The sequence below is a fragment of the Astatotilapia calliptera genome, chromosome 23 (assembly GCF_964374335.1).
Source record: "Astatotilapia calliptera chromosome 23, fAstCal68.1, whole genome shotgun sequence".
NCBI lineage: Eukaryota > Metazoa > Chordata > Actinopteri > Cichliformes > Cichlidae > Astatotilapia > Astatotilapia calliptera.
Window position 1 is genome coordinate 5,361,468 of NC_137443.1, and position 26,975 is coordinate 5,388,442.

General features: G+C 44.9%; 1 protein-coding gene across 1 annotated transcript; it reads left to right on the forward strand.

The window, feature by feature from the left end:
• The first annotated feature begins 1,092 nt into the window (after positions 1–1,092).
• Positions 1,093–26,975, forward strand: midn (midnolin). The gene is made up of 8 exons (XM_026157682.2): positions 1,093–1,515; positions 3,768–3,996; positions 5,653–5,740; positions 5,852–5,914; positions 16,538–17,080; positions 18,306–18,429; positions 18,709–19,023; positions 25,915–26,975. Exons 1-8 carry the CDS (start codon positions 1,440–1,442, stop codon positions 26,175–26,177), a joined length of 1,701 nt encoding a protein of 566 aa, XP_026013467.1. The 5' UTR covers positions 1,093–1,439; the 3' UTR covers positions 26,178–26,975.

Consider the following 26,975-nt stretch of genomic DNA (forward strand, 5'->3'; position numbering starts at 1 on the left):
TGTGATAATATGCTGGTGGGGCGCAGCCTCCCCTGCACAGTGGGAGTGTGTCTCTGTAATCAGACAGACAATCTGTGCTGGTCCTGAAGCAGAAAAGAAGGACAGTTCTAGATTGGTGCATTTAGGTATTTTCTGATGGCAGAGTCAGGCTTTTTCTTTTCACTTCTTTTCTTTTTTCCGTGTCAGTGAAACATTGCAAAACATGTCTTGTCCTTGAGGTGGACCACATTGTGATCATTATCACAGTTCTAACCATAGGGACGTAATCACTGCGCAGACATATTAAAGCAGACTGTCCTAATCTACCAATATCAACATCCACTAGTGGAAAGTAAATTTACACACGTACTTAAAAACTAATTTGTCTACTTCCTTCTTTTTCACTTCAAACAGACTTCAATTCCTTTATCTTAAAAGCCATAGCCAACCTAGACTTTAAATATGTTTTTTAAGTTACCTATGTAAAATTATATCAATAGATTTAGAGTTAGATCCAATAATTACAAGCAACAATAGCCTATAAAACCTAATAAGATACCATTATGAAAGAGGCAGTTATGAATAATGAGTTTCAATAGTTGTTAAAAAGCAACTAGATAAATGGATAGTTACCAATTTGAATACACTTAGTTTATTATTACACTTTAGCCGATTTTACGTCTTAGTGTCTCTGCTCCAAAGAGCAGCAGCCCGTAGAATAAACTTCCTACATTCTTGTATAAAACAGTCATTTTGTACATTGTGCGCTTCAAGAATCCGCATTAGGTTATCAGCAGGGCATTAATTCCTCAAACGGGACCAGTGGTGTTTGTTTATCGGCGTACGTGTGTCGTATCCAGGGAGCGTGTTTACCTGTTGCCCGGTGACATTTTCTCTATGTCGTCAAAGGTTGGCAACACCTCCAATATCGCCAAAGATTTAATTTCATTGACTCTTTTTTTAAGGTGGTAGGTCAGTGGCTGTCCGGGTTTCGTGTCTCTGTCGGTGTATGCTACCTTTAAAAGTCGTTCCTGCTGCTGGGAGCCGCTGTGCTTGACACAGTTGGATAGCTTTATCGGTTAAGAATTGCGTTATAGACGCATTCTTTCCCACAGACGACAGCAAGTTGGACTTGGTGGCAGCAGGGAAACGAGGCCACCTTAAATGACATGCTGACATAAGAAGAACATTACTCTCCACCCATATCCGAGAAGCGTCAGTTAAGAGGAGTCTCACCTTTCCGACTACGCTCTTATCACCAAGTAAGACACCGGTGATCTGACTATACACGAAAGCATCTCGGGACCTGACTGTTCCCATTATTGGCCAGGACTGACGAGCCCGGGTCTGCAGCGTAACGACGCGCACGGGGCCACCAGAGAATTTACTGAGACGTTATTGTGGATATTCAAGTGTCTGGATTTATCTCAGAGTTTTGTCGCTGTGTGGGTTTACTTTACATGCCAAAACTGGGGCAAGAGACGGGAACGCAGCAGACTTTTCCGCGAAGCTTTACAGTTTTCGCCACAGTTCTTGGTGAGTTCACTTTATTTTTTATTACGACTGATCTGTACGTTATGTTACGGGTGATGTGTTAGTAAAGTTTGACACGCGCTTTATGTGTTGGCGAGAAATTGATTAGAGACGAGTCAATTGCGGATCGATAGAAGCGTGTCAGCTGCTTGTATGAGACAATTGGGCGTAAATTCTGAGGGACAGCCTAATGTCGTGTTTATTGACGATAGCAGAATGTCATTGTTCCTGTAAATTATAATTAGTAGAAGACAGCAAGTCGTTGGTAATTATCTCAGATTAGAAGGAGAACGACAAATCTTATCAAACGTTGCTTTATGGTGACTGTCGTACTCAATACGAGTAAAAGCTGCCATACTTTAATGCATAAGGTTTTAAAAACTGCATGTTCCAAATGTAACCTATTTATACATATATTTATATATATATATATGCCAGGGGTAAACTATGAATCGTTTGCATGCTTTCATTGTGAAAACTGATTCCGTTGCCACTGGGTGGCGACCGAGTATTTTTAATGTTTTTTTTTTTTTATGGTAAAGTGCCTACTTAGGTTTGAAGAAACTGCAGAGGTAAGCTCGCTGTGTAGGCTTTATGGTCATTTAAATATTCTTAGTCAGTCTCTCTTTGTGAGTTGCTCTGGTTACTTCTCTCAGGGATATTGCTCTCAGGGCGCTTATTGGTCACCTCAGACTTGAGAACTCGTGCAGCAGCAGTCCGAAGTCTGTGTTACATGCATATACTGCAGCTTACCTGACGAGAATAACCTACTCGTGTCCAGCGTGGATTAGCGTAAGATTCGCGATCACTTGAAGGGTTCCTGCTTGCTTCTGAGGTCAAGGGGGAAAGAGGGTGGCGTCAGCACTATTAATGTCGTTACAGTACATCTGATAACTTGGAGCAGAGGGATCTGGTCTTTATGCCAAGGGTTTAAAAATAGCCACGTCCAAGTTGGTGTTGTTGGTTAAGTAACCCGGGAAATATAAGGGAAATAAAGCGAGTCCTGATCAAAAATCTACTCTCACGGTGTCAAAAGTTGATGATGAGCTACATATGCTTAAATTAAGCAATCAGTTATATATTCACACTGTGTGCTGCTGTCAAACATCTCTTCAAAAAAGGCGTTTTTGGGATTAATGATGATCGCTATTTTCAGCCTGTTGCACAGTTCCCACACGATGAGACCCTTTAAACAGGCGGTACTTCCAGAGATGATGCACTCATCATCATATTTGTCTCTAAATATTATCTATAATTGGTGTATCTCGTGAAACGAGAATTCAGGAATGATTCAGCCGTGATTAACTTAAAAAACAAGTCATTTTTACGGGGACTGTCTTTAAAGCTTCCAGTAAGCTGTAGAGGCACACGGCCCTCGGTGTAGCCCTTTATTTGAGTATACTGTGATACTGTTGCATATTTTGCACTGTGCTGTAATTTATTATGAATGGCCTAAACTCGCTTGGCCTCCACGTGGGTGTCGAGCTCATCTTCCTATTGGCTGAGGTCATCGGCGTCCTGAAGGAGCTCTCCTGTGATTGGTCGGACGGCCTCGGGGGCTGTGGGCGTACTTTATCGATGGTGGAAGTGGGATACTTTGTGACAATGTTCATTGTCGATATTTCAGTGGGGCTGCCGTGGGTATGAGTGCGCAGCGGAGAGCCTTTTACTACAGCCGCAAGAGGCTTTGCAGCTCCGGATCGCGTGTCCCATCATCCAAAGCCCGAAAAAGCTCATAAAACATCCGAGAGGAATTTGTTGTTATACATTTTTTTTCTTTCTCAGACATTTTTTTTGTTTGTTTGGTTGTTTGTTTTTTTTAAAGGTAACTGCCTGCGTAAATGAGCGTCCGTGCCATTTTTTGCTGACAACATACTTGCGTTTCTGTGTGGCATTTGCCCGTCTATGTAGCATTTCGAAAGACTTGCTTGCACGCTGGAAAGCGCAACAAAGACAAAGATCACACAAAGGGAAACGCGACGCTTGTGTAGTTAAATTTCCTCGGGGGATATTCTCATGATATTGACCGGAGAGACGACGGACTGGGTTTTATTCTGACTCTCGGAGAGCGAGAGAAAAAAAGGGGGCACCAAGAGGAAGGAAAAAAAAGAGAGAGAGAGAGCTCTGAATGCTGCCTTTGATTTGCAAGGAGATCAAGGGACTGTAGTGGAAGCGACGGATCTGCTTCACTATTCTTTTCACCCTTTTCACTCCCCGGCTCTGCTCGTCTTGTCTCCCCCCTTCTCTGAGCACAGGTTATCGGATGGACCAGCATCCCAGCGCCCGAAGCTGCACCAGTCGCGGGGCTTCGTCCTGCGAGGCCGTCCCGACGGAACCCTCCATGAATCTGTACATCCACTCCACCACCGGCACACGCTTCGAGCTCTCCTTGCCACTGGAGGAGACCGTGGAGGGACTGAAGAGGAGACTGTCGCAAAGACTCAAAGTCCCAAAAGAGAGACTCGCTCTGCTACACAAAGAAACGTGAGTAAACACGAAAGAAATGCATTGCAGTTGAACGTGTTTAGTAAACGTGGTGTTTTCGGATAGGGACAATAATTACGCATACTTATTTCTTAAAGAGCCAACCGGTACTTGAGACGCTGACATCATAAGCCGTAATGTCTAGGATAGTCCGCAGTTCAAAATGTGCACAAACCGACTTTAGGTGCGCCCACCCTCCTGGGTTGAGGTAATATTTTCCAAACTGCACTTTAACTGGTTAAGCTCACGGGAGGCAAAGGTATGCCCGCTTTGGTGATCAATACGTTCAAGGAAACTATTGACCATGGGGGTGGACAATATTGGAATTATGGGCTGGGACTCACCAGTCACTGGAACAGTATTGACATGCAATCTGCAGACTTGCATTGATTCGTCCCCCCTTCTTATAAAAACTGAAGCATGACTGAATTGCTAATGCTGTGTGAGTCAAACATGTTACACATTAATGAATAAAGTCACACAGAAGTGCTAACCTTGACTGTATTTATACTGCTACTGCACAGGTGTGCATTATTCATGCGTGACTTGGTACTGAACCGAAGGTGGATATGTCTTGTGGTTGGATGTGAATGTGAGCGTGCAGTTGCATGACAATAGCCAGCAGATTCAGGAGAATAACAGCAGTTTGTTTGTGTGAGGTATCAGACGGCCAGTTTCGCGAGGGCTTGAAAAACGCTGCTGTTTAAGCAGAGCTGCATGTGTGAGAGAATAGATAAACTCTTTATTATTCAAAACGAACCAGAACCTGAAGCATTATGAAGCTATGAAATGAATCAGGCACAGGTTAAACGAGCTCACAATAGTGCAGGTGGTGCTATGCAAAAAAGAAAGGGGGGGCTTTAGTACATGCGAACAGTCAGCATTGTTTTCAGCCCCCATCTCCTCCCACCCGTTGTAATCACCCAATAAATCACATCATCCTTTAAAACCTGAAAACCCCATTTTTAATCCCCTCCTGCGCCTTAAACTGTAGACCTACAGCAAGTCGGGGCTGACTGCCTTTGTTCAGCTGCGTGGCATAAGATTTGGGTCATGCCTCCAGACCAGACTGCCCTAAACATCCTTCACTAACATAAAGCAGGCAAACGGGCAGAAACGGGTGTGAATGCTTGCATAGCATTTGGCTCTGAGATGCAAGCATTCCTCTTCTGTACTGGACATCAAGCAGTAAAGCCCTGGAAATGTGATGTGTTCTGTATCACATGATTTAACTTTCATAATCACTGACAGAGCCGTAACAGTTTGGCTAAGAACGGCGTCCATGCAATTCTAGTACTTGCCATTCTTTTCATTTATAAATTTAATATGCTGTGGTTTTGGTTTCAGCATGAAGTTTTTCTTCCTCATTTGTGCAACTGATATTGTCAAGGAAAAAAAAAATTCTTACCTCCACTTAGGCAAGTGCCAGTGGTGCCAAATATCCACTGCAAGCACTTGTCAAGCTCCACTATACTCGAAATTGAAATATGACAGTGCAATCAATACTTCTCTTTCGTGGAGCTTTACACCCACAGCTCTTTTCCAAAATAGTTTTGATGTCCGTCTGCACCCCCTGGCTGAAGGGTGTTTGTATGTCTGAAGAGAGAATATATTGTCAGCACAGTCTAATTATCTTATTCTCCCCAATCCCTGCAGGCGACTAAGTTCAGGCAAACTCCAGGATCTAGGCATCTCGGATGGGAGCAAGTTAACACTTGTGCCAACAGTTGAAGCAGGATTAATGGTATGGATTCAGCTTGCTGTGAATTTATTTTAGTTTGGAGTTCAAATCTAAAGAATGAACTTAAAAAAAAATTACACATATTACATTTTTTATTTTATTTCTGTCATGCAGTCTCAAGCATCAAGACCAGAACAGTCAGTAATGCAAGCTTTGGAGAGCCTAACAGAAACTCAGGTAAGGATCTATGTGTGTCTGTGCATGTGTGTGTCCGATGAGCCTAAATCAAGGCTGATAAAGCAAAGTTGGAATCCTGCAACTTAAACTGAGCTCCAAATTTTTTGTGTGCATATTTGCATTACGGCTAAAGAAGGTGGAAGCTTCAGTTAAGCACAGAGCAACACCCAGATATGGCAGAGATGAGCCGGCTGCGCAAGCCTCTTTGCTTGTCTAATCTCAGCCTCTTAAACAAGCCAAGCCAAGCTAGACAACCAGTGTGAGCTGCTAGAACATAATAAGCAACAACACCCTCCTGTATCCTAGTAACATCTGTGATACTGTGTGTGTGTGTGTGTGTGTGTGTGTGTGTGCGCGTGCGTGCGTGCGTGCGTGCGTGTGCAAGCATGCACAGCCCTGTAGGAAGCTAGTGCGAACACCACTCAAGAAGAACTTATGTGCTGTTGAGAGGGCCAGCACTTACTTCCATCTTTCTGTTTACGCCTGTATCTATAATCTCTCTCCGCTCCTTCTGTATTTCACGGTCTTGACTGACAGGCACATATACACGAGCGCACACACGCAAAGGCGAGTTTCCAGGAAGTGTGCTGTGGCTGCATGGAGACTGATTGTAGTCTCACTCACTCATAAACAGAGTGCTGGATCATCAGATGACAGTCTTCTCACTCAGTATTAGCACATGGTTCCTGGAAGCCTAGTGTGCATGCACAGGCCAAGCGAGGCCTACACCCTGTGCTTGCAGTGAAACAGTTCTGTGGGCCTGCTTAAGTACAGTATGTATTTGAGTCAGAGCGGCATGACTCACCAAAATGATCAATAGTGAGTGTGAAGTTTAAAAAAGACTCCGTGCCGGCCACAGAGAGAAACCGAGCGAGAAGAGAGGCGATAAGGCTGAGCGCTCGCAGACAACAGTGTGACGTATGACACATTTTGCAGCTGACTGACTGACTCAGATCCACTTCCTTTTGTACAGTTGGGCAACACTGAGATGTACGTAAGTGTATCACTGATGCACTACTGTCTGATGTCAGAACGGTACAAGACGGTGAAACAATAACACTGATGTAAGGAGTTAACTGAACTCTTAACAGCGGTTACATCCTGAAGAATTTGCCCGACGCTGTTTAGTGGAATAATTATCCGATGATGTGGGCTGCTCAGTGATAGCAGAGTGTGGTTCAGTATGGCTTCTTGCCCTGCTGATAATTTTATGGTGGAAATCCTAGCCTTGGTGTGTGTGCGTGTGTGACAGAGAGAACTCAGCATGCATCTCGTAGCACTGACAGCAGATGACTGCATGTGTGTAGGTGTGTGTAAGTGGATGTGTGCGTGTCTGTTACTGGATGTGTGTGTGTATGTCACACTGTAAGTAGGCTGGAAGCAAGCTTTGCCCATCATGTGGTACGCCTTTGCTGGGTAGCCAAGAGTGACTGTCATTTTCACTAGAGGCAGATGATAATTCAACCGCCGACCCAGAGGAACCGATCTCTCACTCTGCCTGTCTTCCTGTGTATCTCCCTGTCCACGTAACCTTATTATACTTAGATTCGTTATGAGTCAAGTGCTTGCGTTTTTCTCATGAAATGCTTACCACACGTTACCACATACACCACTTTTGCATACATGTTTATTTCACTGTAAATGGTAATCTGACGCCGGGGTACGGAACGAATAATGGGTAACAGGAGATTGATGTCACAGTAAAACACAAAAAAGGCGTAAAGCTGCTTTAGTGTGTTTATATCCACAGAAATTGATTCTTCTTTATAATTCATGAAACGAAATGGAATGATATAGATTGCGGAGAGATTACAGATCTTTGTAAGATTAGAAAAATAGGAACACAAAAGCTTTGCCTCATTTCCTATCTCCTCTCTAACTCTGGGGCTATCAAAAATCAATCAATGCACTTAGCCCTTAAAAGTGTCTGACAGGATAACTGATATGCCCATGCAACCAAAAATAGCCTGAGGGAGGTATGGGTTAGTTCTTAGAAAAAGGCATACAAGAGTTGGTTGTTAACCCCTGGACCCCTAATAAGCCATCACCCCTTCAAATATTTTGGTCATGCAAGGTCTTATTTCCAGATTGGATTCCGAGCTGCACTGAGCAGATCACCGTATGTCTTCTCCTTTATCGGGATTATGAAGAAGTCTTCAGCTACCAGGTTGTTAGTCAACAAATCATGCAGCGCATGCCAGCTTCCAAGGGCTGTTTCAGTCTCTTGTGGCATGAGTTTGGGGTGGGGGGCATTTAATGGAAGTTCTTACCCAGCAATGATTAAAATGCTATTTTTTTCCAATCTCCTATGTTTCACCTCCCTCTCTTGTTTCTGCTTAGCAGCTCTCCTGGGGATCTATAATTTAAATGTGCTGTGGTTTGCAAGTCCGGCGAGCTGCCTCACTTTGACCGTGATGGCTGACTTCTTTAGCAAGGACAATCATAGCTGCCTTAATTCCTCCTCTGGCATCCTCCTAGACTTTTTTTTGCATGACATCTAAGCTGATTTAAGCCACTGCTTCCTGACAGCCCATCAAAATACAGTTGCCTGCACTACTCACTACTCTTTTCTTATTCTGTCTGCTAAATAGCGGCTGTGTGTACAGCTTATATTTGCAGTCATACATGGGAACACACACATACACACACCAAATTGAAAGGATATATTTAAGAGGATTTATGGTCATGATGAGAGAATGAGAAACTGTCTGAGCCTAGTTGTAAAATAAATGTATATTTCTATGACAAGTAGTGAAAGCAATATTTACCATTTCTAGTCACATTTAGGCAGTAACATCAGCTCTTGATCTATTTTAGAATTTGATTATGTGGCCATTTAACACACAGGGACTATTTGCTCATTGATGCACATTGACGGTAGAATAAAGCCAACCAGACGTCACCCTTACCATCCCTACCCCCACCCCCAATGCCCTTCCCCCCCCCTATGCAGCCACCTCTTTGTTCCCATCCTAAAGCATGAACACCACACCGGCTCAGCTGACAAACATAAGACAATGATTAGTCGCCTTTCCACTTCAAAAAGTCATGTTAGGCACAAGGTAGGACAATCGTTTACCCAAACCTTCTCCCTAATCAGTCCTTCCAGTGCCGTTTGGGCTCCATCGGACTCTTGGAAGTGACATAATAATTTTGTGTAAGCTTCAGAATGTCAATTCTGAGTGTTCCAAAACAATATAAGTTATGTAACTATGGATCAGTGACACCAAAACGGTGACCGCATTGGAGCAAGCCAAGGTAGTTGTTGCTGTTTGTTCTGTAAGGTGAATTTTTAGATTGCTGATGGTGATGTTTGAGAGATCAGCTTTTAAGTGGCTTGTTTTTGAATTTAGCCAAGTTTGCATTAAGCTCAGAAAATTTTCAGGACTGTGCCCACCTACTTTTCAACCCCTCTCAAAAATTGAAAGCTCTAAAGGAGCAGTTCCTGTGGGACAGACACATCCTAGGATGACTAGTTCCTTTAGTGGTAGTACTGAGGTGGGGGGGTAAAGAAGGGCCTAATAGGCTTCAAACTCCAAAATCCTGTTAAGTGCAGCTACAGTGGTGCATACTGGTTTTTAAAATCGATGCGCAACCCAGCTGGAGCGAGGCTCAGCAGGCTTCAGATTGACAAATTTTGCCTTGAACACTAACACAGACTGCTTCAGGAGGAGGCTGTGTTGCCATTCCACATGTCCCAGGAGAATACGCTGTTACATATCTGCTCTACTTTTCTCGCTCCCAGCGACAAGCACCTCCTGTCCTCATGCACTACCTCCTCCCCCTCACTTATTCCTCCTCTTCCTCTGGCCGGGATACGGCACGGTTTTGTCTTTGTGTCTACAAGCAGACAGACGCAAACTTAACAGGCTCTAACAATCTGTGGGGAGTCACCTCAGGGTCACCCTTTCCTTATTTCCTCTGCTATCCCTCCCTCAGGGGTTGCCACAGTGGGCCTGACAGGTGGAGGAGAAAAGAAAGGGGGAGCTTTGCACAAGTCAGTCAGTAATGTGTATTTGTGTTTGTGTAGTTAAGTGCTATTGGTTGGGGACAGTGGGCAGGAAGGCTAACATGGTTGAGAGATTACAGGGAAGATGAGATGATAGAAGAAAAATGGAGATAAGAGGAGAGGTGCTACTAGAAAAGGAGGATTTAAGAAGTAGTGCTTTTTTTTTTTTTTTTTTTTTTAAAGACAAACTTTGGACCTGTGTGTGTCTATGTACACAATTGTTTGTAAAACAGCTCAATGCAAATGGTCAATATGTTTCTCTTTGCAGTCCTGCGCCCTGCACATCACCTTATATTGATGTCAGTTAATCAGTAGGATTGATAATACTGGAAATCATTGGAGAGTAACTGTATTGAGGATTTGGGAGCGCAAGGAACTGAAGAATGACCAAGTCTGCCTGTTGGTCAATATGAAGGGTTTCCTCCCCTCTTACATCCCCCAGCGCTCTCTGTCCTTCTCACTACTATTGAGATTAAGGCTTTTTATATGCATGCAGCTTAAGAGACAGAATCTTTGCTCTTTAGAATGGAAATTTCCTTTATTGTAACCTAAAATGAAAGCTACAGAAATTAATTTTGTTGCTGAATGTGTAAATCAAATCGTGCATGGAATAAAAAAACAATGCTGATCTAAAGGCCTTTTCAGTCCCTGCTCATGTAAATCCTGGCCTTGAAAATTGCATTAATAGGCTGATCATGCAGTATTTTTGCACCTGTGTAATCCCCTTTGTGATGCTTAAAATGCATAGTGGGAGGGGAAGTGCTGGGATGGGTGGAGGGAATCAAGGTGTGTTGTGGGGCAGTCAAAAGGGAGCTGGATTTGCAGGGAATTTCATTGTCCTATTATGTATATTCATCTCGATGCATGTGTTTCTGTGGGTGTGCGCATGTGCCAACATCCATTTTTAATGTTTCTCTTTGTATGTTTCCTCACTGAGCGACCAGGGGAGACTTACTTCTCCATTTTGGAGTCGTGACCGTCATTGTTTTCCATTCCCTGGCGATACAGTGCTTTTGTGATTCAAGTAGCAGGCATCGTGACTAGTGGGGCTACTGTGTGGGAGGATGGAGGCCATGTATATCACATTCGATAGCCACTACCAAGACTAATGAAGCCAGTGCTACTAGGGATATGGTGCTGCTGGCAGAGGTGCAGGGTTCAAAAGAGCCAGGTCATTTCAGTCTTTCCTATAAAAACGTAATGAGGAAATGAGAAACGTCTTTAAAAAAAAAAAAAGGCATCATTTTTGCACGATCACCGTTGCAATTACTTACCGTCTTTCTGTTAACGTTCCTCCATCTGTCACAGAATTTCTATACCTATCTCTCAATTTCCCCACACCCACTTCATTTATCTCAGAAACATGTGATGCTGTTTCTTCTTTCATTTGCCGCTGCTTCGTATGATGTTGTTTTTCCCAACTATCCACAAATTTGTCTCACCGGGTACAGAAAATGCTGTGAAGTCATTCTCTGCCAGAACAGGATCCTGATTAAATTGTATTAATCAGCTGGTGTAAATGGCTTTCAAGAGAGTGAGAGGAAAGTGAACAGCGGGGGAAACGAGTAAGTGAAGATTGCTTTGGTGTTGCTTGCCTGATTTAAACCGGATCTTGATAGCTGGGGACTAAGAGGTGAATATGCTCAGTTTTTCTGGCTAGTTGTAAGGAGTGGCTTTTGCAGGAACCCGATCGTCTTGACTTTGCCATTTTGATCTCTCCTTTCATGGAGCCGATCATATTCTATGATGGCCAGCTGTTCCTTTTTTACTCCACTTACCCCCCTCTGTTTCTTATCAGGTACTGTTACAGATGCCTATCTTTCTAATGGTGCCTTTGAAGATTCAACCCCCTCTGCCTTTAGGATTTGGGGATGATGCAAGTCATTGATTTTTTTTCTTTCTCCTTCTCTCTTTTGAGAGCCTTTCATTGCATCTTTAGCTGGTGCGTGTCTACCCAAAGACTATCAATAGCGTCCTGGTGCGATCAAAACATTTAGGTCGATAGGAGGGTTAATAAGCAGTTTTTGAACCATACCTTTCCACCTCGCTGTCCGGCAGGTGAGCAGCTGCACTGGAACCAGAATATGGCTGGAGGAGTGACTTCCTCCTCTCGCAGCTTCTCCTTCTCCTCCCCCGCCCGTCCCGCCTTCCAATCCTCTATCCTCTATCCTCTTTTCCCCAGCACAAAGCTGCTCAGTTGTTCATGAATGTCAGCTCAGTGCTGGCAGCACTCTCTATCTTTCCCTCCCTCTCCCTCTTCACCCGTCCTTAGACTCTCAGCCTCTCTCTTCCTCCCTCACTCCTTATCTCCCTTCCTTAGTTCGCTTAGTGTGCAAAGGAAGAACGACTGCAAATGAGTTCCTTGAACCACAGGGACCCCAATAAATAAAACTGTCAGCCAGAGATGTCGAAAGGGAAAAAAAAAAAAAAAAAAAAGAAGGAAGGAGCCAGAGGCGCACTCTCACTGAATATTTCATCACCCACCACCACCACCACTACTACTCTGACACCTTACCCTCATTGCCAGCATCCCCATCCCCCCTTACCATCCTTGTTCCCTCCTTTTTTCATGCCATCCCCCCCTTCTCCTTCTCCTCCATCTTGTCTCCACCCCTCCTCGCCCAGCTGCCCCTTATCATATTCTCTCCCATTACTGCATAGCAACCAAAGTATCATACAAACCCCACCTCCTGGACACCCAACAACTAAAACAAAATGGCTGAGAGCACTGTTTCTGGGGTCACTTGTTAGAGAGGTGGGTCTGACGGCTACTAGATGGAAGAGCCATTTTTCAGTACCTGTATATTGCTAAATAAGCTTATCCGTGCAGTTTTTGGTGAGTATAATCAACTATGTTTGCGGTCAGGAAATGCACACCTTATTTGTTAGGCATGAACTCCTCATACTGCTCCTTCAATATAATGAAAACACTGGAGTGCTGGTTTCTTTCTGTCTGCCTTGACAAAACCCGGGGTCTCCATTCTCCTTGTCCTATGACTCTCCTTCATAAGTTGCTTTCATAAAGGACTGGAATTTGTACAGCGTCCTTCAAAGACCAAGGTGGAAATAGAATTGGAGGTCTGTTGCAGACTTAAAGACAAGCTATGAAGCGCTTTTTTGTTTTCCTGTGATGTTCCACAAAGCACTATCTGGTGTTTGTACTGACGTCAATGGTAGCCAGCCACGTTGGCTGTCTTGACTGTGCTCCTGAGAGCAGACAGGCATGTTTGGACTGGAGCTGAGCTTCTAGCCGAGACCTCTGGGATTGATTTGCTAGCCAGCTTTCTAGCAAATCAGTGCCCCTTTTCCTCTCCACCCCCCATCACACACACACACACACACACACACACACACACACACACACATATATATATATATATATATATATATATATATATATATATATATATATATATATATATATATATATATATATATATGCACTCTCTAACGCTCTCCCCTCCCCTTGTTTCTCTCATAGTCTCTGTCCGTCTGGAAAAGGCTTGTTGTTACATGATCACTCTCGCCAATCTAGCCTCTGGCAGGCAGGGCGCACTGTATCATCCTCCGCCTCCTCCCTTCCCTTAGGAAACGGGCCCTATTTCAGGTGTTCCACTCCACAGCTCCCGGCTCCCAGCTACACAAGCTGTTCGCCCTCCTTTTCGGGAATTGTCAGGGAGACGGCGTGTCAGATGAAAGTGATGTAGCTGTTTGGTTTGGACGAGTGGAATTCCACACCTGAACGTTTAATTTGGGTCTTTCTCAAAGCTAACCGCAAATATATGAGAGTGTCCAATGGAATTATAGTAGTTGAGATGTCCCCTGTCATTTTCCCTGCAAATGAGATGTCTGTGTTTGTGTGGGTTTGTGGCCTTTTAATTTCTTGCCTAAAAGAAGAGGTTCTGGTGGGTGGTGTATGCATGGAGACCCCATATGAGTCACATGGTCACACACATTTTTAGCTCTCATATACATGTGAAGGTTTGTGTGAGCAACTTCTAAATTGACTTTATGAGTCAACGACTGAGACTCTGAGACCTGGAGTGACAAAAATCAACTGGAGGCGGGAAAGAAGGAAAAAAGGTGTGAGGAAGCGAGCTTGCTTCTTTCGCAGGCTAATTTAAAACCTGCTATGTGGTGTTGGGAAGTAGGAGTACATGAATTCTGTCTTGTGGTTTTGAATAATCCACCCCAGTCATTATAAAGGTAATCAAGCCTCCTCTCTGTTTGTCTTGCTGTCATCACAGTTGGTCTTTTTCTCTCACTTTTTCTTGCATGTGCTTGTATACAAAGAAAAACAGTGATAAAGCAAAGATCCTGTTCATACTTGGCTCTTGGCGTCTTGGATGTTCCTTTCTTGGAAAGAAATAGAAGTACAGCTTTGCAGTCTCCTTTGGTTTCATGCAAATTTTGACCCTATGACATTCACTCTGACCAGCTGTGGAGGTACCCAGAAGTCATGGTGGTCGTTCCCTCCCCCTCCATGTCACAGCGTAAATTTGAGCAACATGTATCCGTTTAGCAGCAGTTGCATTTTCTCTGCAGATAAAATCAGATCTGTGCAGGGAGGTAAAAACTGATCTCACATGGTTCCTGGAAACAGGATTCTGACGCGAAGTGTGAAATGTAACCTGTTTGAACTGGACGTCGACTCAGCCCGAATATATTTGGATCTAGGATCAGAGGTCTATAACGGATACCCACAGGGGTGTCCCCCCCCCCCCCCCTCCCCCCCACCTTCTAAACATTGGGTTGACGATCTCCCTTGGGGCTTTCGATTTGTATGCATGCCGCTCTGCGTGTTGTGGGTTGACAAGCTGTCGACACTTACTCTTGACAGCTGTCAGTCACAGACACAGTCATTGTCTCCTCCCCCTCCTCTGGTCTTTTCTTCATCTCTGTCTCTCCCCCCACCCACCTTTTGGAGCAGGCCTCCCCATTAGGTCTCAAACACATGCACACCTCTTCTCCTGACCTTTTATGTACGGAGTTTCCTAGCGATGTCACATGTAGCCCCCTGCGCTGTTCTCCTCCTCACTTCACACCCCACCTTGCGCCTGCTGAGCGTATCGCCTCACCACGTTGGGGTAATCGTGGTGAGTGTGGATTGTCAATAAATCATTAGTGGCTGACTTTACATTCTGAGAAGTTTGAGTTTCTCTTTATCCAGCAGCGTATTTTATTCCGATTTTTGCTCTAGCCATCAGATCATCCCAACCCCTTAGTTCTTTCACCTGCCCCTCCTCTCCCTTCATCCTCTTTTTCCACATCATGTCAATACCAATGTCCAAAGGTCACCCTGGCAACAGAGAGGCAGCGGTCGATAGAGAAATAAATAAGCAGAAGAAAAGAGAGAGATGTGATGGAGGGCAGAGCCTGGTGATTCAGAGGGTTAACTACAGGCGAGCATCTTACAAGGACACTCCAAATATAAGCCCTTTGCTCAGAATTTTTTTTTCTTTTTATATATTATTTTCTGTGCTTTGTTATTTAGATACATCTATCCCTGTGCTCTGTTCTGCTTTTCTGTCCGTCCTCCCTCTCTCTCTGGGGACTAAAATCACACATGCGGTAGTGATTGTTGAAATCTTTTTGGACAGGAGCGCCACTTTGTATTTGCTAGTGCTGGCCATTTCTGCTTGTTTCCATTTAGGGAGAACCTGAGTCATTATTGCTGAGTCTTCAAGACCCACTGAAGCTTTGTGACTCCTGAATCACACTCACTTGGGGGGGGAAAAAAAGTAAATAAATACATGTCAGACTCTCGTTGCTTGGACTTCAGCAGCAAGTCACAATACACAGCATGAGAGCCACAGGCATACAGGAGGATGACAAGAGAGGTTTTGTTATTTAGCACGAATATTCCAGCCGAGTCGTGACAACTCTGTACTTGTTAGTGTGTGTGTGTGTGTGTGTGTGTGTGTGTCCATCCAGGCCTTGGGTGGGTCACTGAAGGCCCCCGACACTTGGCTCCAGTTAGCTGTTGCCAGTGCTCCAAACATGGGCATCCTTTCCTGATCTGCTGCAGATTCACAGACAATTGACTATTCTGTGTTTGAGATGCAGGCGGGGTGGATTTCCTAAACGTGGGACTGATTTTTCAGGCCATGGGCCAAACAGAAGGGTGGCCTTTGTCTTTGAGCTGAATAACCCTGCTGACTAAGAACGGACTGAGTGGCAATGGGAAGCAAGGAATAGTGGGTTCTATTTGTGTGTATGTGTGCGTTTTCCAGTAGGCCTCCCTATCCATTCCCCGCCAACAGAAGTAAATAGATGACTATTACAGACTAGTGTTTGACTGCACGATGAGCTTATGTGGTGTGTCTGTGTCTCTGTGAGAGGGGTAGCTCAAAGAGCTGTTGTGTGCACTGTAACTGGCATCCATGGCCCAGATTGTTCATTTACTAAGAAGGAAGTCTGTATGCATGGGGAGCCTTTCTAGTTCCATAGTTTTTTACAGTGAACAGTTGTAAATGCCAGAGTGTCATTAAATCTGGATATAGAGCATCATATATTAAGTTAGACTTTGTCATCTGGCTAAGCTGTGTTGATACCTTGCATAAAAGCAAAGACATTGAATCACTTAACCCTTTTTCCCCTTTCTTTATCAATAGGTCAGTGACTTCCTGTCTGGTCGCTCTCCCCTCACCTTGGCGCTGCGTGTAGGTGATCACATGATGTTTGTCCAGCTCCAGCTGGCAGCGCAGCAGTCCGGTGGTCCCCAACTCCAGCACAGGCACCTCATCACCCGGGGAAATTCGGAGGGACAGCCCCGGGTTCCCCACACTCACCCGCACTCTCATCAACACCCCCAGCATCCACATAATCACCCCAGCCCCCACTTGTCCCATCCTCACCCTATCCCCTCCTCCCCTTCTTCCCCAGGATCCCCTTCTTTTCCCCTGCCCTCCACACACCTCCAGTCCCTTCCTCCCATGTACCACCAGTCACCCTCCTCTGCTCACTGTAGCCCCCCTACTCCTCCACCACACTCCCCTCGCCCATCCCATGTCCCTGGGGGTCTTTTCCGCTCGCCCGCTCATCATCACCACCACCCCCACCACCACCATCATCACCACTACCACCAGCCTTCCTCAGGCCAACCCAGCCACGAGATCGGCCAGGTCAGCCCTGTAGCCCCAGTCCTCTGCCCTGAGGTAAGCCTCAAGAAAATATTCTTATAATTCTTCCAAGTAGTGTTTTTTTTTTTTTTTTTCTTTAATAATAGCCAATCACAGCATAGGATTGGTAAGATATTGTCTTATATTATTTTCTCAAATAAAAGGGTTCAGTGGTAAAAGTAGGTACATCTTTACAATACATAAGAAAGACACAGGCACTTGGGCTGCCATGAGAACGATAGAGTGGATGGGTTATGACCATTTGACCCAAGTGCCATCCTCACAACTAAATCATTCTCCATTAAATCAATTAGATTAATGGGACATCCTTGTAGCACGAGGGTGAACCCGTGGTTTAGTCAGCTCTGGAGAAGCGTTACACGTGATTTTGCGTGTGTGTGTGTCCAAACCACAGTACATTTGTTCATCACTGGAGTACACTGTGCTCCCCAAATGCATGCAAACAAGCCAGCACATGCGTACACCATGAGAACACAGCATTCATATGACCTCAGTCTTCCCAGGGTAAAGAGCAGTGGGCTAAAATTATAGGAGCAAAAGTGTTCTGGTGTTGTCATTTAACTTTCAGCGTTATGCTCATTTGTTTACCTTAGGATAACTTCATGAACAGCTGCACACACATGCAGAAACACACTTACTTCTGTTCTTCAACCCAATGTGCTGTTTATATTTTCTGTACCTCCTTGAATAGTGAATGGTAACCAAATATCAGCGAACTGTGTGGGAGAGATGGTTCACTACAGGAAAAACAAGGAGACAGGCCAGTTTAGTAGTGAGAAAACGGATATGGCTATTCCTCATCAGGCTTTCACATGCATGACAAAAAGACATGCATACGCACACAACGCGCTTTCTTGGGGTTTCAGTTTCGCTTTCAGATGTCAGTTGAGCAATCCATGTTAAGCCAAAGTGAAGTTGTGAGGTGACCATCTTTAGTTTGATCACAGTAAAGTAACCAAATACCTTAAGTCTTAAGCTATATGGCATGGCAGCAAGCTTAAATTTCATGTTGTCTGAGGTTTCTTATAACCATCAGCCTTAACTGCAGAGGTTAATTACACTGTGCAAATGGTAGTTACACCCAGAGGTAAAGGGTAAAGGTCACTGAGGGAGCTCCTGAAACAGTGATTTTGAGTTTTCACAGCTTTTACTGTAATAGATCATATGCCCTTGTATCCTCAAACATGCTTTGGTCTCACTTTATGCTCTTTTAATAACACTTTTCTTTTCCCCCCTTCAGGCTAACTGCAGTACCAACACCTCCAACAGTGGCACCAGTTCCTCGCCACGCTCCCGTAAACCCGGCGCCATCATTGAAAGCTTTGTCAACCATGCTCCCGGAGTCTTCTCAGGGACTTTTTCAGGTAAGAAAACAGAGCTGCAATTACTGACTTATGACTTATTGCTACTTTAAGCATCAACTGTGCACATAGTGAGATCCAGTTCTAAGATGCCTCTAAGTAGAACTTGACAAAATTTAACATTTTCTTCTCTGTTGGGCCTTTGTTTTAGACTTGTACGCATGCCAGTTTTAAATGTTTTAATTTTTTTAAAAAAATCAAATGATATACAAACATTATACAAAGAAATATAACACGCAAAAATTATAATATTATTTTGGTCTGTTTTGCTTCCTCTCACAGGCACTTTGCACCCAAACTGCCAGGACAGCAATGGGCGTCCCAGACGGGATATTGGGACCATCTTGCAAATCCTCAATGACCTCCTGAGCGCCACACGCCACTACCAGGGCATGCCCCCCTCCCTCACCCAGCTCCGCTACCAGACGCAGTGTGGTTCGCCCACTTCCCCATCCCCCTCGCCGCCTCCTTCCCCTCCAGTTGCTGGCATGACGGGCCTCTCTGCCAAAGCTACCTCTGTGCCCGCCAGCAGCCCTCCTCCAGCTCTGCATCCACTTGTGCAGTGCGAGAGCCAGATTCGCATGTGCAAACCCCCTGGTGAGTGACTCCACTCCACTCCCCTTCTGCACATGCAAACATGTCATGAGCACAAACAAAAACACCCCCTCACACATTAAGTCATTGTGCATCCCTTGAAGCCCTTATGAAGCAGATGTTCCTGCAGTTGCCACAGCTTTGGAGGAATGTGTGTGTGTGCATATGTGTGTAAAATTGCATGCAATTTAGAACCCTGTCAGTGAGTTCTGCATTTGCCTTGCAACCTACTGAAGAGTTCATTGTTATCTTTGTCTCTGTTTCTGTTCTCATATCACATCATGTTTAGCTCAGTTCTGTTGGGATGCTTTTACATCATTGTTTTCAAGTGCTTATTTTCATCTCTAAAATACTGACAAAGCGAGAACAGAAAAGTCAGATTAAAGAACAAAAACAGTCATGCATATGTGTCTCTGGAGGTTTTGAAGCAGATGAGAGAAGAGGAAGAAAGCGGAGGGGGAGGGGGGTCTTCTTAGTAATGCAATACTAGCTTCTCCAGACCTGTTCAGTCAGGCTTCACTTGTCAGGCAATGCAGTTGCCTTTTTGTCTTTGTGAGCTGAGGGGATAGGTTTTACCCCTTCAAGCCTGGGCTGGGCTGTGTTTATATTAGAACAGGTTTGGGGTGATGTAGCCTACCTCCTAAATACGGGCTGCAGCTTGGGCATGTATAGACCTCAACATACCCACGAGAGTTTGGTCGAGGCAGGTGTAGAGTTCAGATGATGCCATTTAAGGACTGGGCTGGGATGTTTTAAAACCTCCTTTCCTTACAGCGACACAGGATGTTGTGTGTCAAACAGATGTCCAGCGCTGATAACATCCAGTCAGCATTGTAAGCTTGGCGTGAGTGCACTGAGGAAAACATCATTGTCCTCTGCCTCCTTATCTCAAGCTAGTCTTCAATGAGCTGCTAAATTTGCACAAAATTTACCAGCGTAAGTAGAATTGTCTTGTGGGAAGGATTGTAGAAATTATTAATTAATGTTTAATGTTTTCTTCTGTTTGGAAAAAGCAAGAGCATACATACCTATTGTTGTAGGCTGGCTTTGTTCCTTGTTTTCTGACCTTTAGTTGTGAGCAGAATGAAGGATTTCAGTTGTCGCTTCTAAACACTGACTCGCTGGGAATGTCCAGTATTTCACTGCATCACCCTTAGTGCATTTACAAGTGTTCAGTGAACAGTTGGAATAACACAAGCTTATTTTCCTAACTCAGGAAAGACCATTCCTTTACTGCCCCCACCTATTGACTCACCCCCATCCTACCCCTCTTCTCCCTCTTCAGTCTTGTCATTTCTCGTCATCTCCGCTCAGCCCAATGCCACTGCCCCCACCCCGATTTGCTATCCAAAAACAGTCTGTAAAATCCATCTCTCTGTGTTCCTCCTAATCACCCCCTTCTTTTTCCATGTCTGTGTTGTGCATCAATACATTGTCTGTGTTCATTTGGCCTTTAAATAGATTTATTCCAAAATGCAGCTCTGAAAAGAATTTGCTTTGTGAACTTGAGGCCAGAGAGAGGAGGAGGGGGACAACACGGAAGATGGGGGTTGTTAAAACCACAACACTAAGCCTCCATTCATTCATCATATGGGTGTTTATATCCTGTCCGTCAGTCCACCAACTGTCCACTCATTAACCAAAGGCAAAGAGTGAAAGAATAGCCTGTCTACTGCCATTTTCCAATTTAACTGGCCTGAACCAACTTCCTGCTCACAATATGCACTTCCAGAAAGCCTTGAATGGTGACCTGTCCAACTAAGCCTGGTTAAGACAATGATTGTCCTGGTGTGTTGTGTGAACAGGGGCTATGTGCCTGTTTGTATCCTGCTCTAGTTGGTGTTCTAAATATGCCGATGACTAAGCGGTCTCAGTCGGTCTTATCAGCCGACACCTGATGCAAGACTTACTGGACTTAACACCGCAGCTTAACTCTGCTTCACAGAAACCTGCCTTCATTCAGCTACAGGAAAAAAGCCTGCGCTTCCCAGCTGCCTGAATATGTGTGCGCAATCAAACTTGGGTTGAGAGAGCCTCTTGAAAATGTCACAAAGCTTTTCTGTCTCCTGAGAGCCTTTACCTTTTGGTGAAGAAGAGGAACGTAAATAAAATAAAAAAATGCACACACACTCCATCACAAATTTCCTGGTTAAAGGCTGTGACGACTAGCTTGGTTTCATGGTTTTGCTATATAGTATTGCTGAGTTCTAGGGCTTTTTTTAGACCAGGACTTGTGTTGAATTTGAACAGGAGGGTTTTAGAATGGCCTGACAGGTTGATTGTTAGCTAAATTCCTTTGCTGAGTAGGCTGGACTTCCCCAGCATCCCCCCTACATCCCACTAGCCCCCTGCCCAGTCTAACCCTTTGTGTGGGGGCCAGGGACAGGGGCAGTATAGAGGGCACCAGCCTGAACCATTGTGGGACAAAAGAGGGGAGGGCTATGGGATTATAGGGTTGCCTTTTAGTCTCACTCCCACTGCAGCTGGCTTAGCTCAGGCACACAGAGAGGGGCAAAGCGGGGGCAAAGTTGGCTCTGGAAGCTTCTCCGAACCCCCTTCCTCTCTTGTGTCTCTTCCACATCCCTTCACCACCTCCTAACCCCTTTCGATTTGACATGTCAGGTCATGTTAGCTTTGTGCAGGCTGGGACTGCGCAAGCCAAAGGAAGAGGGAGGGTGGCAGAGAATGAGGGACACGCATAGAAGGAGTCTTTGCCCTTAACCCCACTGCGTCCTGTATTTAAACCCTGACCTGCTTAGCCGAGGCATGGCGCATTATCCACTGGCAGGCTTTAGCTCCTCTCGTCACAAACAGACATTTGCCGGGACACACGTGCACCAGTAACGCAACAAATGCCCCAGCGATGCAGCACAGCACAGAGATACCTAGCAAAGCCAGCCAAGCACATCAGGTGCCCTTTCATTGTCGACAAGGAGAGCAAGAGGGAGAGAGAGAGAATGCAAATGAAGTCTAAAAGTCATTGAAGAGCTTGCGTCCCTGCAGGGCTGTCAGTGCCCTTTCAGCAGCTGTCAAAGTGCTCATATTAGCTCCACTTTGATTGGTTGGTTAAGAATATGTCCGATTTGTTTAATTTTTGCTTTCTAGTAAGTAGAGCTGGGTGGGTTATTTCCAGATGGGTTGGGTTTTACGGCTGAACTTTGCTCTGCAGACTTTGAGCTACTGCTTGACTTTGTTAGGTCAGGGAGATGCGGAGCATTTAATCTGAATACATATGTTAGAAGCACTAATTTATACCCTCTCCAGGTAAAAGAGGAAGAAAAAGTGCAACATTAGTGATGTTCAATAGTGGCAGAGTGGCACTATTCAATAGAATAGAATTCAATCTTCCAGTTGAATTCTATTCTAGTTTATTAATATATTATTTCCACACAATAAAGGGGTTAAGGCAAATTTACTTTCTGATTCAGGATCGTTACAGTATTTTTGCATGTTAAATGTGCCACTATTATTCCCACTTGTAATGAAGACTGGCTTCAAACAAGCACAGAGGGATGCTAAAAGAAACCAAGAGTGATTTTGCTGCAATGTGATTTTCTTTCTCTTTGTCTCCCTCCTCTTTCTTTCTGTGTCCGTCCACCCCTCCTTCTCTACCCTGGTTCCCTGGATGCTGAGCAAACACAATGTTCTCTCTGCAAGATCACAAGACTTATCAAGACAAACAAACAAACAACAGCAATAAGACAACTGCAAATGAAGGCCAATCTTTATACAATCAATAAAAGGAGAAGCTCCTTTAATCTCCCTCTCCGTCCTGCACACTGCAGCCCCTCCTCTCTTTTTCTCTTTCTCCATCCTCTGCCTCTCCTCCTCCACCCACCTACTCCTCCCACCCTCCCTCCTGTTTGCTCCCTATCTCAGTCCTTGCTGTGTTGCTGGGCTGGGCTCAAAGGCAAGGAAAACTGACGCATCGATTATTCATAGATCACCCCTTCTTTCTCTATCTCTCTGTCTTTTTTTCTGCCTTTCTCTGCAGTGCCCACTCTATTTACTACAAGGCTTATGTCAAAGTCTTTGGAGATGAGTTTGGGGAGGGTGAAATGTGCTGCTTCAGGTTGAGTTTTAGTGTGAAAGGCAGGCAGGGGAGTGGTTAAAAACAGAGAGGAGGGGGGGGGAAAAGAGCCTGGTGTTTCCTTCCTCTGGGTGCCCTTGACCCATCTTCTGTTTGAAATCTTCCACTGTGTCTAAGAAAAGATCTGTAGTTGCTTCCTCATCCGTCTTTTCTGTGCCACGGTGGGTTGTGTACGAGAGTGGATTCTCTCTCTTGCTCTACAATTCATTCCCTATGTCTTTTAGTCACCTCTTTGGGTTCTCCAAGGTTATTGTGCTCACGTCAAGCTCTAGTCTTTGCAGTGAGGCTCCAGGCCAGCCTTTGTGTGTGTGTGTGTGTGTGTGTGTGTGTGTATAGTCTGTCCTTCTTAGCCAGCCCTAATAATAGCCCTAGTGTCATAAACATAGTCTGGAGATCCCTGCGGCCAGCTGTGTCCGGCCTAGCCGCCCAGGGCTCCGGTAGTGACGCTGATGAATGGCTACACACACACACTTAGTGTAGCTCCAAGCACATTCCCAGAGCTCTTGCCAAGCCAAAGGCCAAGACCTCCTGCCTCACCACCAAACTGCCCTTTATTCTCTGTGTGTGAGTGTGTGCGTGCACGCACGTGTTTTTGTTTTTTTTGTTTTTTCTTTCATATTGTTGAGCCGTTTTGGTAAATTACCCCTTTTAGAAAAAACAAAATCATGACTGAGGAACTACCTTGGTGAAATACAGGCAGGATTTAAACAGAGACACTCCAGACAAACAGATTTTCTATGTGGGCATGTGTTGGCTTTCTGCCATTTCATTGTTTATGGCCATATTTTGACAAAGCTGAAGGGCGGTTTCACTTTTGACTAGTCAGAGCAGGGGAAGAAGGTGTAGAAGGGGGACCAGAAAGGTAACAAAGCCTTGTGGCAGAATATATGGATGTCACATGGAGCTGAGGCAGCAGAACAATGGCTTTAATGTAGAAGACCACCCCCCATATCCCCCACCCACCCTGTGGTGTACCCCCCCCGTTCTCTGCTGATGACACATTGCCCTCACGCACAGCGTACAGAGCATCTGGATGCACACATACATTTATATCAGGACAGAACATATTGACAGGAAGTGGAAAAACCAAGTCTGCCTGTGTGGCTGTGTGAAGACGTTCATGTTTCTGTTAACTCTGAGCCGCTATTCACATCCTTTGTTTTCAAAAAGCACCATTGAGGCTGCTTAGTGGCAGTTTACTTTAGTATGCACTGGTAGACAGTGGTGAATATTTATTGCTGGAGAAAAGGCTCTGGGCTGCTCGATCCGATAAGCAAATGAGAGAAAGAGGTAAATTAAGCCCACACAGAGTCCGGAATTCATTCCGATGAAGGGGGTGGGGGGGGAAGCAGAGGAGGGCACAATCGATTTGGAAAACTGACACCTACGGCTGATCCTTTACCCTCCACCCTCTTCCTCTGCCCTTTTCTCTATCCCCCTTGCCCCTGGGGTAGGAATTCCTTAACCCACACCACCAACCCCCACCTCCACCGCCAGTCCCCTGCCTGTCCCCTCCTCCTTTTTCTTCTTCACACTGCCCCACCTAGCTGTCTCTAGGGAGATATGGGGCAAGAACTGGAAGAGGGAGGGGCAGAAAAGGGGCTTTCTGTGTGCTTGTGTGTAAAGGGTGAAGGGGTAGAATAGATGGAGTGGGGGGGTAAGGTCAATGAGTGGAGAGTAGGAAGCTAAAGCCATAATAAAGAAAAAATGGAAGGGGGGGGGGAGAAAAAAAAACAATCTTTGCTTTCCTCTCGTCTCTCTCCCTGCTTACAATTTCCATTCGCTTGCATTTTCTATTGAAAGCCAATAGCGTTGTCCTGGACCCGAGATGGATGGCTGCACTAGAGCTAAGGTTTAATCAATAGGTCTTTTTAATTTGCCATCGATCCACGTTAAAAGCTACTGCGGCTGTTGGGGTGTGTGTGTGTGTGTGTGTGTGTGTGTGTCTGTGCACCTGTGACTGTGTGCAGCTGTGTGTAGTTCAGTGCACGGGTGTGCACATTGTGTATGTATTTTTGTGTGAATACATGATGTACCCAAATACGGATGTGAACGTGTGTGTGTGTGTGTGTTGCGGTGCATGCAGCAGGCGCAGGGATGGCCACTGTGCTTCGGTTTATTGACATTCTAGCCCATTATTTAATTATTTAATTCCCAGACAGATACTAATGGAGCTAGCTAATAGATTGCGGTTGCTTTCCCCTCCTTCTGAGGCCCTGAATATACGTATAAATGGAATTAGACTCGACTTGGCTGGTGTAGGAAAGCATTCACGGTGCAATGCAAGGCCGCTCCCTTGAGACTAGACTCTCCTATAGGCACATCAACAGCTAGAAATGCACTTAGGAGCAAATCCAGTCACTGAAGCATGCCATGGGTAATTACGTTTGTAAATATCATAGGCAGCTATCAGAAAGTATCATGTCTGTCAGGGGTTTGCATCTTTTTTGACCCTAGTAGGTATTTCAGCCTTGAGAAGGTCTCCCCCATTCACTGATAAGGGGATGAAATAGCACTGTGGAGGCTAATTATACTCTGTGGGGGAGGTTAACCACCAGATTCCAATGTTACATTGTGTGAATGGTGGATGTGTGTTTGTGTGCATTTGTGAGCCAAGGTTAAGAGCCTAGCATGTTTTAGCATTATCATCAGCTACACAGGCACACATATTAACACCCCCCCCCCCCCCCCCCATTCCTCCAGAGCTGTTAAGAGAGAAGACAATTAAAAAAAAAAACAAAAAAACATTTGCTATGTAAAGAAAAATACCTGACTGTCTTTCTACTCTTCTCTCCTGTGTCCAGGTGATCGTATACGTCAGACAGAGAACCGCGCAACCAGGTGTAAGGTGGAACGTCTGCAGCTCTTGATGCAGCAGAAGCGTCTGCGCAGGAAGGCCAGGCGGGACCAACGGGCTCCTTATCAGTGGCTGCCCAACCGCAAGGCGGGACGCAGCAATAGCAACAGCAGCATGTCCAGCGAGGGCTCCCTGGACCTGGACTTTGACGATTCAGTGTGGAAGCCCGATGTAAAGGCTGACTTGAAGTCCGAGTTCGTCATGGCCTGAACCATCTGCTCCCACATACGCATTCAAAGATGTGCAAAGCATTGCTTGGGATTTCCTTAGAGATAATTTTGAGGGAGCGGATTTGCAGGAGATGACATGTAACTTCAGAGAGGAAATCACAGTTGTCCTTGCGACAGTCATCTGTCACATGAAAACAGGCTCCCTGCAGACTCTAATCTCATTCTGCCCTTTGTGGGTGACCTTGTGAAAAAAATAATAATACAGCAACATTAGCAAAAGAACTTTCTTGTGATGCTTGGATTTGGACAGGCAACTACTGGACTTAACAGTGTGCAAGACCTTTTTTTGGGGGTTTGATTACAGAGACCATACCTGTACTTGAGTATAGCAGAATTCAGTGGGTGGTGGTGGTGGTGGTATTTTCAGAATTTTTGTTTTTGTTTTTTTCTTTTTAAATGCACTCTGGGGAGAAATGAAGAGATCCACACTGGACATAACAGGACAGGAGCACCAGAGGCTTCAGTGTTTCCTAATCAGAAGAAGGGCAGAACTGCCGGACTATGGATTATTTCAGTGGGCATTCTAATTGATCTCAAAACTCATCAACAAGAGTCCAGTTTTTACCTGTTACGGGGTGGTTAAACCTTTTTCTTTTTCCACTTTTAAGCATATTATTATATTTTATAAACAAAAAAAATATGTAGCATTGTTCACAAAGCATTCAGGTTTTCATATAACAGTTCAAAGTAGTTTGCACATATTCTTGATTTATAACAGCTGGTCAAAATGTGCGAGGAGGAGGTGGGGCCTGAAATAGAATAAATAATAAATATGGAA

What these genes read in the sequence shown, in the direction of transcription:
- midn (XM_026157682.2), top strand. Translation starts at nt 1,440, where the DNA reads ATGCCAAAACTGGGGCAAGAGACGGGAACGCAGCAGACTTTTCCGCGA. An exon ending in GCTCTGCTACACAAAGAAAC is followed by an intron (nt 3,997 to 5,652) that starts GTGAGTAAACAC and finishes CAATCCCTGCAG; the next exon opens with GCGACTAAGTTCAGGCAAAC. An exon ending in CCCCAGTCCTCTGCCCTGAG is followed by an intron (nt 17,081 to 18,305) that starts GTAAGCCTCAAG and finishes TCCCCCCTTCAG; the next exon opens with GCTAACTGCAGTACCAACAC.